Source organism: Podarcis melisellensis (genome assembly GCF_964234715.1).
Source record: "Podarcis melisellensis genome assembly, chromosome: 13".
NCBI lineage: Eukaryota > Metazoa > Chordata > Lepidosauria > Squamata > Lacertidae > Podarcis > Podarcis melisellensis.
The window spans coordinates 3904847-3920456 of NC_138545.1; the positions used below are offsets into that span (position 1 = coordinate 3904847).

The 15610-nt window shown below is 48.5% G+C and overlaps 1 protein-coding gene across 1 annotated transcript in view; it reads left to right on the plus strand.

The window, feature by feature from the left end:
* NEURL4 (neuralized E3 ubiquitin protein ligase 4) overlaps window positions 1–14311 on the plus strand; it is a gene marked incomplete at its 5' end in the record, with an annotated part of 57579 nt that extends 43268 nt beyond the window's left edge. Inside the window, 9 exons of the mRNA XM_081886689.1 lie at window positions 1547–1711; window positions 3285–3443; window positions 4551–4730; window positions 5550–5643; window positions 7252–7359; window positions 8699–8843; window positions 9752–9864; window positions 11683–11893; window positions 13313–14311. Coding sequence (XP_081742815.1) covers window positions 1547–1711; window positions 3285–3443; window positions 4551–4730; window positions 5550–5643; window positions 7252–7359; window positions 8699–8843; window positions 9752–9864; window positions 11683–11893; window positions 13313–13517 — 1380 coding nt within the window. The 3' untranslated portion in view covers window positions 13518–14311. The remainder of the gene's footprint in view (window positions 1–1546; window positions 1712–3284; window positions 3444–4550; window positions 4731–5549; window positions 5644–7251; window positions 7360–8698; window positions 8844–9751; window positions 9865–11682; window positions 11894–13312) is intronic.
* Window positions 14312–15610: the final 1299 nt, after the last annotated feature.

The following is a 15610-nucleotide window of genomic DNA, read 5'->3' on the forward strand; positions in this document are numbered from 1 at the left end:
ACACACACACACACATTGGTACCTCAGGTTAAGTACTTAATTCACTCTGGAGTTCCATTCTTAACCTGAAACTGTTCTTAACCTGAAGCACCACTTTAGCTAATGGGGCCTCCTGCTGCTGCTGCGCCGCCGGAGCACAGTTTCTGTTCTCATCCTGAAGCAAAGTTCTTAACCTGAAGCACTATTTCTGGGTTAGCAGAGTCTGTAACCTGAAGCGTATGTAACCTGAGGGACTACTGTATGTAAAAATTTATTTATTTGGTTTTTCAAATCAGAATTTTACATAGATATATCAAACATAAATCATAAAAACAGGATCCCAAGGAATCCCCTGGACTTCCTTTTGTGGGTCCTGTTATTTATCATTTCCTTCTGCGTCTAATAATAATAATAATAATAATAATAATAATAATTTATACCCCGCCCATCTGGCCGAGTTTCCCCAGCCACTCTGGGCAGCTCCCAGTTGAGTGTTAAAAACAATACAGCATTAAATATTAAAAACTTCCCTAATTTTATTGGATTTAACTTCCCTGAGCCCGGCTTTGGCCAGGGAGGGCGGGGTATAAATAAATTTTATTGTTATTATTCTTGTCCACCGCATCAGGAGGGTGCCAGGTGAGGAGAGCCTGGCCTGCGTTGGCTGGAGTCAACGCTCCAGGGGTTCAGGCCCGGCGTGTGTGTCCTTTCCCAACCCTACCTGGGATTGAGTGATAATAAAAGAAATCACAATAACAAAAGCCGGGACTTTCTCCAGGCGCCTCTGCCACCAAACTTCACCCCTTCCTCTGTGCCTAGAATCATAGAGTTGGAAGAGACCACAAGGGCCATGGAGTCCAACCCCCTGCCAAGCAGGAAACCCCATCAGAGCACTCCTGACATATGGTTGTCAAGCCTCTGCTTAAAGACCTCCAAAGAAGGAGACTCCACCACACTCCTGGGCAGCAAATTCCACTGTCAAACAGATCTTACTGTCAGGAAGTTCTTCCTAATGTTTAGGTGGAATCTTCTTTCTTGTAGTTTGGATCCATTGCTCCGTGTCCGCTTCTCTGGAGCAGCAGAAAACAACATTTCTCCCTCCTCTCTGTGACATCCTTTTATATATTTGAACATGGCTATCATATCACCCCTTCACCTCCTCTTCTCCAGGCTAAACATGCCCAGCTCCCTTAGCCGTTCCTCATAAGGCATCGTTTCCAGGCCTTTGACCATTTGGGTTGCCCTCCTCTGGACACGTTCCAGTTTGTCAGTGTCCTTCTTGAACTGTGGTGCCCAGAACTGGACACAGTACTCCAGGTGAGGTCTGACCAGAGCAGAATACAGTGGCACTATTACTTCCCTTGATCTAGATGCTATACTCCTATTGAGGCAGCCCAGAATTGCATTGGCTTTTTTAGCTGCCGCGTCACACTGTTGGCTCATGTCAAGTTTGTGGTCAACCAAGACTCCTAGATCCTTTTCACATGCCTCTTTCCATCTACCTGACTCCGCGTGTCTCTCTCTCTCTCTCTCTCTCTCTCTCTCTCTCTCTCTCTCTCTCTCCCAGTGCGAGAACGAAGCCCCGGCCGCCACCTCCTCCATGGAGTTCCTGGAGAACCATGGCAAGAACATCCTTCTCTCCAACAACAACCTGACGGCCACGCGCGTCTCCAGCTACAACCAGGGCATCGTGGTCGTGGCCCAGCCTCTGCCGCCGCAGCAGCTTTTCCAGGTGGGTTTGAGGAGGAGGAGGGCAGATGTTTGGGGCCACAGAAACCTCTGGGGGGCATGGGGTTTGCAAAGGCCGTTGTAGGGTAACAAATAAATAGTAATTAAATAAATGCTGTCTATGGCAGGCATGTCCAAAGTCCGTTTCGGGGGCCTAATTCGGCCCCTGTGGCAGTTTATTTCCTGGGGTAAAATCCTAAAAAAACCCTCAACAACTTCAATCCTAAAAAAAATTCAACGGCTTCAACCATAAAAAAGGTCAACAAATTTGGTTGGCCCTTACGGCCCTTCACTTAAATCTGGCCCTCTTTGAAAAAAGTTTGGACACCACTCATCTATGTTTTTTTTTAAAAAAATAATATTTATTCAGAGTTTAAAGTTACAAAAAGAAAAAAGAACAATACAAAATACAAAAAAAGACTACAACAGCAACAGAAAAAGAAAAAAAAAGAAATAAAAATACATTCGCTTAAAAAAGAAAAAGAACAGATTAAACCTTTACATAACTTTCTTCCTTTACTTGTTTCCTTGACCTCCTCACACCTCCCAATTTTGTATTCTAGTTCAAATCGTTTATTCAGCAAATCCTTCCAACCTTATTTTCATTTAAGTAATTTAATTTAATATATTATAGTTTAACATCGTCTCTTTCGTCAGTTTCATCAACTCATTTTTACTTAATCCTTTGTATCATTTCTACCAAAACCACCTAATTTTCTTTTTCCAACATCTTTCTAACAGTCCTTAATTTTACAATATTTCTGAAGATATACTTTAAATTTTTTCCAATCTTCTTCCACCGACTCTTCTCCTTGGTCCCGGATTCTGCCAGTCATCTCGGCCATGGACACCACTCATCTATGGGGAGAGTTACTGTGTCTGCTATGCTATGTACTGTATTTTTCGCTCCAGGGGAAATGTATGTGCGTCCTATGGAGTGAATGCAGGGGGGAGGCAGGCGGGAAAACCCCCCCAGAGCCACACACAGGCTTCGCGCAGCTCTTGCGGGCTTTTCCCCAGGAGGGAGAAGGGACTGGCGCGACCAGTCAGTCCCTTCTCCCGACTCGTAGAAAAGCCCGCAGGAGCCGCGCGCTCCTTAAAGGGTGCGCGGCTCCTGTGGGCTTTTGCTGGATGTGGGGGTATTGCCATAGGGACGTGCAGCCTCTCCCAGCTGGAGAGGTTGCGCGCGGCTAAAGAGGAAGCCAAGACAGCCAGTGGGATGGATCTCGCTCGCTGTCTCGGCTTCTTTGCTCTTTGGGATTGGGGGGGCGGGGAATAAGATTTTTTCCCTTGATTTCCCCCTCTAAAAACTAGGTGCGCCTTATGGGTCAGTGCGCCTTATGGAGCGAAAAATACAGTATTTTTTGTGCTTTTATATTTTACACCATCCTTCAGTCCTCGGGTGGAGGGCTGTATGGAAATTGAATAAATAAAAATAAGTAAGTGGTGTTGCACCAATGTTAAGACTGTGGCACATGCATTGGTGTGTGTGTGTGTGTGTGTGTTCTCGCATGCTGTCTCTACCCCCGCCCCGTGGCAAAACCTCTCGGCTCACATCCTGCCCTGTCTGTCCTCAGTTCCAGATAGACTCCTTGAATCAGCAGTGGACGTCGTCACTCTCCTTGGGGGTGATTGGCAGCTCTCCCGAGCGGCTAAATTTCCCCGCCACAGCCTGCTCCCTCAAGCGCTCCACCTGGCTGCTGCAACGCGATTCGGTCTTCCACAACTCCCTCAAGGTGAGCGGAGGGAGGGAGGCGGTGGGCCGGCTTCTTTTCAAATACATTCTGTGGCTTCCACCCTCACCCCCATACAGTGCTACCTCAGGTTAAGTACTTAATTCATTCCGGAGGTCCGTTCTTAACCTGAAACTGTTCTTAACCTGAAGCACCACTAGCTAATGGGGCCTCCTGCTGCCGCTGCGCGATTTCTGTTCTCATCCTAAAGCAAAGTTCTTAAGCCAAGGTAATATTTCTGGGTTACCGGAGTCTGTAACCTGAAGCGTATGTAACCTGAAGAGTATGTACCACTGTATTTATTTATTGTGTTGACATTGTTTCAGAACAGGCTTCCTCAACCTCGGCCCTCCAGATGTTTCGAGACTACAATTCCCATCATCCCTGACCACTGGTCCTGCTAGCTAGGGATCATGGGAGTTGCAGGCCAAAAACATCTGGAGGGTCGTGGTTGAGGAAGCCTGCTCCTGCTAATCAAGCAATTTGAAAGCACATCAACGTGCAAGTAGATAAATAGGTACTGCTCCGGCGGGAAGGTAAACGGCGTTTCCGTGCGCTGCTCTGGCTCACCAGAAGCGGCTAAGTCATGCTGGCCACATGACCCGGAAGCTGTACGCCGGCTCCCTCGGCCAGTAAAGCGAGATGAGCACCACAACCCCAGAGTCAGCCACAACTGGACCCAATGGTCAGGGGTCCCTTTACCTTTAAGCAAAATAAGGCCCAAGGGCCGGATCCGGCCCAATCGCCTTCTAAATCCGGCCTGCGTACGGTCTGGGAATCAGTGTGTTTTTACATGAGTAGAATGCTTTGATTTAAAATGCATCTCTGGGTTACTTGTGGGGCACAGAAATGCGTTCATTTCCCCCCCAAAATATAGTCTGGCCCCACAAGGTCTGAGGGACAGTGGACTGGCCCCCTACCGAAAGAGTTTGCTGACCCCTGCTCTATATAGCTCCATCCTTCTTTCAAACATGGTGATATATCCTCAGTATATCGCCATGTCTAGCTGGTGGTGCTCACAGTGGAGTTGTGCGCAGACCCTCTGCCCTCGCGGAGACGATCGCCTCCTCTTCTCCAAACACTCAGCTTCTCCTCTTGCCTCTGCTCCAGATCTGCGAGAACTACGGCCCCAACCTGGACACCTGCCCCGAGGGGACGGTGCTGGGCCTCCTGGTGGATTCGAGTAGCTGCCTCCATCTCTACGTCAACGGCATGGACCAGGGTGTGGCCGCGCAGGACATCCTGAACCCCTGCTATGTCCTCATCGACCTCTATGGGCAGTGCGAGCAGGTGAGAGCGGTATGGGTTTCCCCCAAGGGTTTTTTTGGTGCAGGCTGTAGCCATGGACATGCTATGTGATCTGATGGTGAATTTGAGGTGACCCAATGCAAAAATCCTGAGGATCCATGGGCTTTTACCTCCCCCCTCCCAGGCAGCCTCCTTTATCTCTAGCGTCCCTTATCTCTCTCCCGATCGCTTACCGATCAGCTGCTTCCTTTCAACACTCCTTTCCCTCTTGTTTGCCTTAGTGTCTGTTCCTTAACTGGAGCAGTTTTTTGCTCCTCCTTTTCTTCTAATTTCTCTCCTCATTGCTTTAGTCTTCCTGTCTCCTCTCCTTGCAAGTTCGCTGTCTTTACCTCCCCCCTCCCAGGCAGCCTCCTTTATCTCCAGCGTCCCTTATCTCTCTCCCAATCCCACCGATCAGCTGCTTCCTTGCAACACCCACTTCCCTCTTTCAAAAAAAAGAAGCATGATCTGCTTTTTGCCCCTCGGCAATTCGGCTCCAGGGACCACACATTTGCTCCATGAGACGCACAGACATTTCCCCTTACATTTTAGGAAGAAAAAAGTGCGTCTTACGGAGCGAAAAATACGGTATATATTTTGTGGTTTCATATTTTGATTTTGTTCTGTGAACCGCTCAGAGACCTCCAGGTATAGGACGATATATTATGAATAATAATTTTATTATTATTAATAATAATACCTTCATGGTCAGAGGCTTCTGAAGACCAGTTTCCCGAAGCTCTGGGACGGGAGGGGGCTTCCTCCTCTTCCCAGATCTCTGTCCTTATTTTCCCTGCGTCTCAAGCACTGCTTTCTTCCTAGGTTACCATCGTGACGAACGACACTCCAGCCGTGGGTGCAGAGGGGGCCGATTCCCACAACCAGGGAGACATGGAGAAGGCAGACATGGTAGACGGTGAGCAAACACCCCCACCCCGTCTCCCCTTTGCTTTTCCAGATTGGTCTTCCTTGTTTTTGCAACCCTTGCTGCTGCTCACAGTGCCAGTTTGTCAGTGTTGTGAAAAAGAAAAGGTTCTGACCTCCTTTTTACTCCTTTGCCTAGTCCTCAGACCTTAGTTGGCACAAAAGAGTCTTTGAGAAAGAGTATTTTTGCAGAGTACAGAGGTACCTCAGGTTAAGTACTTAATTCGTTCCAGAGGTCCGTTCTTAACCTGAAACTGTTCTTAACCTGAAGCACCACTTTAGCTAATGGGGCCTCCCGCTGCCACCGCGCCGCCGGAGCACGATTTCTGTTCTCATCCTGAAGCAAAGTTCTTAACCTGAAACACTATTTCTGGGTTAGCGGAGTCTGTAACCTGAAGCGTATGTAACCCGAGGTACCACTGTATTGCTGCTTTTATTCTTAAAAAGTCTTCTTCCCCAACCACGATCGACAGCTTTTATGCACACCAAACACAACCAGCTTTCTACCATCCAGCCAACCCACACCCAACACTAATATTGACCACTCTATATATGTTGTTGCTCTTTAGTCGTTTAGTCGTGTCCGCCTCTTCGTGGCCCCCTGGACCAGAGCACGCCAGGCCCTCCTGTCTTCCGCTGCCTCCCGCAGTTTGGTCAGACTCATGCTGGTAGCTTCGAGAACACTGTCCCACCATCTCGTCCTCCGTCATCCCCTTCTCCTTGCACCCTCCATCTTTCCCAGCATCAGGGTCTTTTCCAGGGAGTCATCAACATCAACCTTTTATTCGACCGTCAGTCAGAAAAAAGTACATTTGTCAATACACAGTTAAACATCCAGGAAGATTTTAGAGCTTAGCCCAACACTAAAATGGGCTAAACAGATAGCCCCATATCAATACAGTCAATTATAGTCTTGCGTCGCTTAAAAGCTAAAAAAAGAAATTTGGCCACCAAGGAAGGTATAGCTCTAGTGACATTATTCAGCAAGTGTAAAACCTGGTTTTCTCCAGGGAAGGAAGCTAAATTGACATAGGAGTGGATCTATAAAAATTTTTCTAAGCTCTGCATAAGAAGGGCAAGTCAAGAGAATGTGTTCGGTGGTCTTCTCTTCTCATGAGGTGGCCAAAGTATTGGAGCCTCGGCTTCACAATCTGTCCTTCCAGTGAGCACTCAGGGCTGATTTCCTTCAGAATGGATCTTCTTGCAGTCCATGGGACTCTCCAGAGTCTCCTCCAGCACCAGAATTCAAAAGCATCCATTCTTCAGCGATCAGCCTTCTTTATGGTCCAGCTCTCACTTCCATACATCACTACTGGGAAAACCAGAGCTTTAACTATACGGACCTTTGTTGGCAAGGTGATGTCTCTGCTTTTGAAGATGCTGTCTAGGTTTGTCATTGCACTCTATACAGGTACAATTTGGTGAAAGGTTGCTTGAGTCATTGTAGGCCGCTGACTCATGTTGACTTAGTTCTTTTAGCATTAAAGAAACAGCAGCCAGTTTTTTAGCCGTGACAAAGTTCTGATAGCCAAAGGTGGCACGTATCACCTGGAGAGGTGTGGGTGTCTGGCTCACCTGTATTGAACACCTGTATTTGCAGGTATCAAGGAGAGCGTCTGCTGGACTCCCCCCGTAGACCTGAACACCATGAAGACCTGTGAATACCATGCTCTCTGTGCCCGCTTCAAAGACCTCCTGCTGCTGCCTGGTGAGCAAAATTAGGCACATTTGCATAGATTTGCATGATTTATTCCATGCCGGTCGGTCCTAGGAACATGCGCAAATTATATTTATGCTACTTTTTATTTTATATTAAAAAACTGTTTAGGAGAGAGCCTTCTCTTTTCTCTTCTCCCTGGTTTTTTCTGGCCCATGTAGGACCAGTCTGGATAGTTCACCTTGGTGAAGTCTTGACGTTTTCCTCCCCAAAAAAGTTTTTGATTTGAGTTTCCACTGAAATGAGGCTGCATTTTAACGTTTTAAAGTTGTATTTCAATTAAATTTTTTTATATCTGGCGTTAGGCGCCCTGAGCCCGGTCTTGGCTGGAGAGGGCGGGGTATAAATAAAAATTATAATTTATTATTATTATTATTATTATTATTATTATTATTATTATTATTATTATTATTCTCCAGCCAGTTCCCTTTGGACATTTTGGACTTTTTAGAAAAAGAGGAAAGATGTGTAATTGAATACTTCAGCCTGCTAATTGAATACTTCAGCCTGCCAGGAACAATGCACCTGTACAGAACTACAGTTCCCAGAGTTCCCTGGGAAGAGGGGTTGATTGTTAAACCACTCCGGGAGGGGGAAGGAGGGGTCTCCCAGCAGCTCTCAGCACCCTTAACAAACTACACTTCCCAGGATTCCTTGGGCCGAAGCCAGGACTGATATCACAGTGATTTAAATGTGTGGTGCAAATGTGGCCTTATCTGCCTATTTCATGAAATTTATACATCGTTTGGTTGTAAAAACAACAGCAACAACCCTGAAAATAGTTTACAAAACAGATAAAAGAATAAAATTATCTGTAAGCAAAATTAACAAAAAATTGGAGGCCTTTGAACTAAAATCTGATTGGGGGGATCTACACACAGGAAAAAACACGCTATAAGTACGTCAGAAATTAATTTGTTAAAACAAAAGGGGGAAAACAGCTATGGAAAATCGGAAATATTTTTTATTTTTTATTGCTCTCCAGTGCCATCGGCCGTTGCATGTTTATAACGCACTCAAAACACTGTTTTTTGACGAAGGTAGCTGAGTCCTCGCAGCAAGTTAATAATAAATTATTATTATTATATAAGTTTCTAACCTGCTGGGTGCAAACAAATGCTTTTGAGTGATGTCAATAGACAGGGAGTTCCACAGTTCAGGCGCTGCTGCACTAAAACAGCTTGCTCTTTATCCGTTTTCAAAATGTGAATGCTGTAGCCTTGCCAAAGGTTCTTTTTCGTGATAGAATGCGCGGGGGAATATTTTGGGTTCCCCTCCCCTGTTTTTTTCTGACCTGCCTTCTTCTGCCTCATCCAATCTCTTTCGCCAGATGACTACTTCGTGGAAGACCCCAAGTTCAGCCTCTGCTACTGCGAGTCGTGTCACAAGCTCCGGGGCGACGAGGCCTACTACAAGCGGGGAGAGCCTCCCCGGGACTACGCGCTGCCTTTCGGGTGGTGCCGTTTTAACCTCAGGTACGGAGGTCAGACGCGGGTGGCGCTGTGGGTTAAACCACAGAGCCTAGAACTTGCCGATCAGAAGGTCAGCGGTTCGAATTCCCGTGACGGGCTGAGCTCCCATTGCTCGGTCCCTGCTCCTGCCAACCTAGCAGTTCGAAAGCACACCAGTGCAAGTAGATAAATAGGTACCACTCCGGCAGGAAGGTAAACGGCGTTTCCGTGCGCTGCTCTGGTTTGCTAGAAGCGGCTTAGTCCTGCTGCCCACATGACCCGGAAGCTGGATGCCGGCTCCCTCGGCCAGTAAAGCGAGATGAGCGCCGCAACCCCAGAGTTGGCCACTATTGGACCTAATGGTCACGGGTCCCTTTACCTTTACCTGCTGAGGCTGGATTGGAAAGCCGGGGGGCGGGCCTAACACCGAGCAAATTGGCAAACATCTATACAGTGGTACCTCGGTTCTCAAACTTGATCCGTTCCAGAAGTCCATTCCAAAACCAAAGCGTTCCAAAACCAAGGTGCGCTTTCCCATAGAAATCAATGCAAAACAGATCAATCCATTCCAGACTCTCCTGGCTTCAGCAGAGAGGGAGAGCTGCACAGCGCCCCTTCAGCCAAGCGGGAGGAGAAATGGAAGGGGCTCCGTTTCTCCTCCCGCTTCGCTGAAGGGGCGCTGAGCAGAGAGTGGGAGAATGTTTTTTTTCTTGTTCTCCCCCTCTAAAACAAGGTGCGTCCTATGGTCCGGTGTGTACTATAGAGCTGAAAATACGGTAGATATCAGAAGACTGCTGCTGGCTCAGGCCAGTGGTCCACTAGTCCAGCATCTTGTTCTCGCAGGATTTCACACTTATTGCATTCCTTCTTTTCTGTGGGTTCATTCCCCCCCTCCGCACCCCCGAAATAACCCTTTCCTCTCCTCTTGGCAGGGTGAATCCCCGGTTGGAGGTGGGCAGCACCTGTAAGAAATGGCACATGGCCTATCACGGGACGAGCATCGGATCCGTCCGGCGCATGCTGGATCAAGGAGAGCTGGTGCCAGGTAAGGGGGTGCCCAGGTTGTGTTTTCCTGGGGCAGGGGATGCCAACTTCTGCCTCCGCAATGCCTTTGTCACTGTCACGGGGCAGTTCCCGCTTGACGGACAGCCCAAATTTTGTTCCTAGGAAACCGCATCCCGTGAGATTTCGTGGGGAAAAGGAAGCACACCCACTTTGAATTCTGTGGTTTTACATATAACAACCACCACCTGCTCCTTAGCAGGTCTTGAAATTAGGCAAATCAAACCTCAGAGGAACAACAACACATATGACATACAGTGGTCCCTTGGTTCTCAAACGCCTTGGTACTCAAACCCAAACATTGCAAACCCGGAAGTAAGCGTTCCGGTTTGGAAACTTTTTTCAGAAGCTGAACATGCTCCATTTTGAGTGTTATGCTTCCATTTTGAGTGCCACACTTCCGTTTTGAGTGTTACGCCGAGGTCTGTCTGTTTTTGCGATTTACAGTGGTACCTTGGGTTAAGTACTTAATTCGTTCTGGAGGCCCGTTCTTAACCTGAAACTGTTCTTAACCTGAGGCACCACTTTAGCTAATGGAGCCTCCCGCTGCTGGAGCACGATTTCTGTTCTCATCCTGAAGCAAATTTCTTAACCTGAAGCACTATTTCTGGGTTAGCGGAGTTTGTAACCTGAAGCATCTGTAACCCGAGGTACCACTGTAATTTGTGTTTTTGTTTTTGCTGCTCTTTTTTGTGACTGTGTGGAACCCAGTCCAGCTATTGATTGATTGATTGATTGATTGTGTGACTGCAGTACATTGTTTATTGCTTTCATTTGATGGACCAATGGTCTTGTTAGATAGTAAAATTCACGTTAAATCGCTGTTTTAGGGGTTGTTTTTAAAAGTCTGGAACAGATTAATCCATTTTGCATTACTTTCTATGGGAAAGCGCACCTTTGTTTTGGAACGGATTTCCGGAACGGATTAAGTTTGAGAACCAAGGTACCACTGTACTGCTCTTGTGTTGTGATTTATTTAACAAAATAAATAAAGGCAACAAGGAGAAGCCATGTGTGGAAAGCTCAGCACACACTAACTCGAACCTCGGAGGGCTACCTAAGCGGGGGAACCGTTTCCAATCTAGACATCCCCAAGAGATTGTGTAGGGCAGGGCTCAGCAAACTTTTTCAGTAGGGGGCCGGTCCACTGTCCCTCGGACCTTGTGGGGGGCCAGACTATATTTTGGGGGGGGAAAGTGAACGAATTCCTATGCCCCACAAATAACCCAGAGATGCATTTGAAATAAAAGGACATGTTCTACTCATGTAAAAAACCAGGCAGGCCCCACAAATAACCCAGAGATGCATTTGAAATAAAAGGACATGTTCTACTCATGTAAAAACACCAGGCAGGCCCCACAAATAACCCAGAGATGCATTTGAAATAAAAGGACATGTTCTACTCATGTAAAAACACCAGGCAGGCCCCACAAATAACCCAGAGATGCATTTGAAATAAAAGCACATATTCTACTCCTGTCAAAACACCAGGCAGGCCCCACAAATAACCCAGAGGTGCATTTTAAATAAAAGGACACATTCTACTCATGTAAAAACACGCTGATTCCCGGACCGTCCGTGGGCCGGATTGAGAAACCAATTGGGCCAGATCCGGGCCTTAGTTTGCCTATCCATGGTGTCCGGTCTTGCTTTTTGTGTTGTTATTATTATTATTTATGAGATTTATACGCCGCCCTTCATCCAAAGACCGCAGGGCGGTTTACAGCCTAGACACTGAAAACGTAAGCCCATCAGGAGAGGCTGATTCCACCTTGTGTCTATTCCTCCTCGCTTTTCGCAGGAAGCACATCGATCCTGAGCTGCCGCCCGGTCAAGGCGGACCCACAAGGCGGCAACGGCGGAGGTGGCGGCGGCGTGGGTGGCGGGGGCGGCAGCGGGGGGTACCACGAGCCCGAGGAGAACAGCTCCCACGGGCGCGAGGATCCTCAGCGCGTCCTGCTGTCTCCCACGCTGCGCTACGCCGGACTGGAGCCTTTCGCCACCAAAGTGCAGTACGTATGCCGTGTGTGTGTGTGTGTGCGCACGCGCGCTGTTACTGGGACCTTTGGCGAGCCTGGCCGAGGAGCTGGTGGGAGGGGATGGCAGTGTGGCACAGTGGTTAGAGCAGCGCTTCTCAAAACCCAGGTCCCCCAGCTGTTGTCAGACTACAACGCCCATCATCCCTGGCTGCTGGTCCTGCCTGCTAGGGGTGATGGGAGTTGTAGTCCGACAGCAGCTGGGGGACCTGGGTTTGAGAAACGTTGGCGCTGAGAGTGTTGAACCTCAGGAGCTGGGAGATCAGGGTTCAGATCCTGAAGCTCAACTGGGGGGGCAGTCGCTGCCTTTCTCGGCCTAACCTACCTCACGGGGTTTAATCGACAAGGAGGAGGAGCATGTGGAAACAGTAAACAGAATAAAAAAGGAAGGGAGGGAGAAATGGGCTTCTTATTTTCTCTCCATCTCAAAGAAGCAGACCGTTTGGCAGCAGGTGAGAGAGCAAGCAGGGGGACCGTGCAGGTGATACTGTTCATCTGGATTGAGAAGCAGGGAAACAGATTCTCAAAATCCAAGAGTTTAGAGATCTCCCTCCCCCCCAAAAAACCCCTGGTAACTTGAAGACAGTTGACAGGATCAGGCCAATTTCAGGGGGCCAGGTGACCCTCACCTCTCTCGCCCTGACCTGGCCACTGTGATCCACGCGACGGTCGCCTCCAGACTGGATTATTGTAACTGCTCTACGTGGGGCTGCCCTTGAGACTGACCCAGAAACTCCAGTGGGTGCAGAATGCCACGGCGAGACTCCTTAGGAGATCCTCAATGCGGGGTCACATTCACCCAGTGCTTTACCAGTTGCACTGGCTCCAAGTGGAGTACAGGATCAGGTTTAAGGTGTTGGTTTTGACCTTTAAAGCCCTATGTGGCCTAGGACCCACATACCTACGGGACAGGCCTCTCCTGGTATGCCCCAAGGAGGACCTTAAGGTCCACAAATGACAACATTTTGGAGGTCCTAGGTGATTAGATTGGTCTCAACTAGGGCCAGGGCCTTTTCAGTACTGGCCCCGACTTGGTGGAACGCTCTGTCCCAAGAGACTAGGGCCCTGTGGGACTTGACATCTTTCCGCAGGGCCTGCAAGACGGAGCTGTTCCACCAGGCCTTTGGCCAAGGCACAGTCTGACCCCCCTCCTTTGGTAATCCTTGCAGATCTCTAGCCCAATGGTTGCCATTAATTTGATTCTGAATTGATTTTAAAATGAACTGATTTTAGAATGCTGTGTTTCTTTTATTGTTGTTAGCCGCTCTGAGCCCGGCTTCGGCTGGGGAGGGCAGGATATAAATAAATTATTATTATTATTATTATTATTATTATTATTAATTAGGTCTCCTGCTAACCTCACGGCCCCGATTCTGCCCGCCTTCTCTCCCGCAGATTCAAAGACCCAAAGTCCCACCGGCAGCACTCGGCCCAGGTGGCCTTCCAGGTGTGCGTCCGCCCCGGGTCCTACAAAGTCTGCGCCCAGTCGCTTGCGGCCCCCGAGCCCCTGGACCCCCGCTTCAGCAGCGCCGACATCGAGTGGGTCACCAAGGAGAAAGGTGCTACCGTCCTCTACGGGCTCCTCGTCCGCGTGGAATGAGGACCACTCCGCCCAGGAGCGCTGACGAAGACGACGCCACGGCGTTCGGCGGGGAGGAGCGGCGGGGGTAGTTGCTGTTGCCAAAAAACATAAACCCCGACCCCCTGCTACGCACAGACTGGGGGGGGGGACGGTGACAGCTACGGCGATCGACAGGCACAAAAGACTGCCCCCCCCGTCTCTCAGTGGGGCAGAGGACGGCGTTGCCCCCTTGTGGTCACAGGCGGCTGCTTCTTCTACCCCCCCCCAATTTTTCCTTTTTTTGCACAGAGACAAGCTAAACTTGGGGGGGGGTTGGGATGTTTGGGGAGTGTTGAGCCTTGTATTTAAGAGCATGAGGGGAGGGGGTTTTGGGGGTAAGCGGGGCAAGGGAATTAGTTGCCACAAAAGGACTTTTGCAGATTTTGGGGTGTGGGGGCTCTTTCTGGAACGCCCAGGGGTTTCTATACCTTCAAAATTCACCCTTTTTCCTCCCTCCCTTCCAAAGTCGCCCTCCCTGCAGGGTTGAGTCTGTTCATTGGGAAAGGATAGGGGGTTTTTTGGGGGGTGATATCGGCCCCCTCTCTTTTTCTTCGATGGCTGCATTGCGACAGGATCGGACATTTCAGGAGAGGGGCGTGAAGGGGGCAGGGGTTGACCCAGCCGCTGCCCCCTCCCCGGAAGAGAAAGCAGAGGGGCAGATTCACACCCGCCCCCCAAGCGTGGGTCTCATTGCTCCTTAGTACGCGTGCGTGTTTTTAATGGGGGTCCTTCATTTTCATCCTCCCCACCACCACCCTTTCTTCCGCCTTCTGCACCAAGAAGGTCGTGGAATAAGGTGTGGAATGGTGTGTGTATGTGTATGTGTGTGTGTGTTTAATCAACGCAGCCTGTGAACAAGCACTTAACCCCGTGGAAGGTTTCAAGGGTGGGTTCCGGGGGGGAAAAGAGACATGGATTTATCAAATTTCACGCCTAGCTTCTCGAACTCAACACCCGTACCACGATTTCCCTCCAGTTATTCCCACCTAAGAGAAGAGACACGGATTTATCAAATTTCACACCCAGCTTTTCGAACTCGCCACCCGTACCACAATTTCTCTCCAGAGAAGACTCCGGTGGTTCCTTCTCTCTTCTGGCCCCCCCGTTCCCCGTACAACAAGCACATCGCCCTCTCCCTCCCCAAAATTAAATTTCCTGGCTCTTTTTATCCTGAAGGAGCCCAGCACTCACTTCTCAAGTGTGTGTTAACACCCATTTTCCCTTCTCAAGCCGATAATTTTTTCCCCCTCCTCTCCTCTCCCTTCCCTTATTTATTTAAAACCTTGTGTTGGTTGTCAAATTAAAATTTAAAAAAAAATGTGAATTTTCTTGAGGGGCGAAAGGGTACATGGCTTTTAATGCCCACCCCGTTCCCCCTTTGATTTATATATATTTTAAATGGTATTTATGCTGCTTTTTCACTTTATTTGTTGGAAAATGACATGCATTGGGGTGTTTTTGTTTTTTTTTACCTCTGTAAAAAAACTTCGTTTCCCCTTTTTTCTTTTTTGAACAAAAGTTTAAAAGGTTGTACAGTGCGTTTCTCCCCAACTTCCTTGCAAGGGTTTATAAACCAGGATTCAGCTGGTTCAGTGTCTGTGTCTCTTTTTCCTACAACCAAAAGAGAGCCTGCTGGGTCTATATCCTCTGGTAAACCTGCACGCAGGATTCGTCCAGCAACTTGTACCCAGACACATCGCCGCCTTCAACTGCGGCAGGAGAGCACAGCCACCGATAGCCTTCTCCTCCTCCAGCAATTTGTCCGAGCCTCTTTTAAAACCACCCGAGTTGGCCTCCTGTGGCAGGGAGTTCCGCAGTTTAAATGTGTCCTGGATGAGCAAGTACGTCTTCCTCCTTTGCCTAAATCTTCTAAATCGTTCAGCTTCATGGGAGGCCCGGGATTTCCTGTGTCACAAGGAAAACTTTCCCTTTGCCACGCTTAATTTTACAAGCTTCTATCATGTCGTCTCTTAAACTAAAAGGTCCCAAATGCCGCCCGGTCTTGGCTGGGGAGGGTGGGGTATAAATAAAATTTATTATTATTATTATTATTATTATAGCTTTTGCTTCAC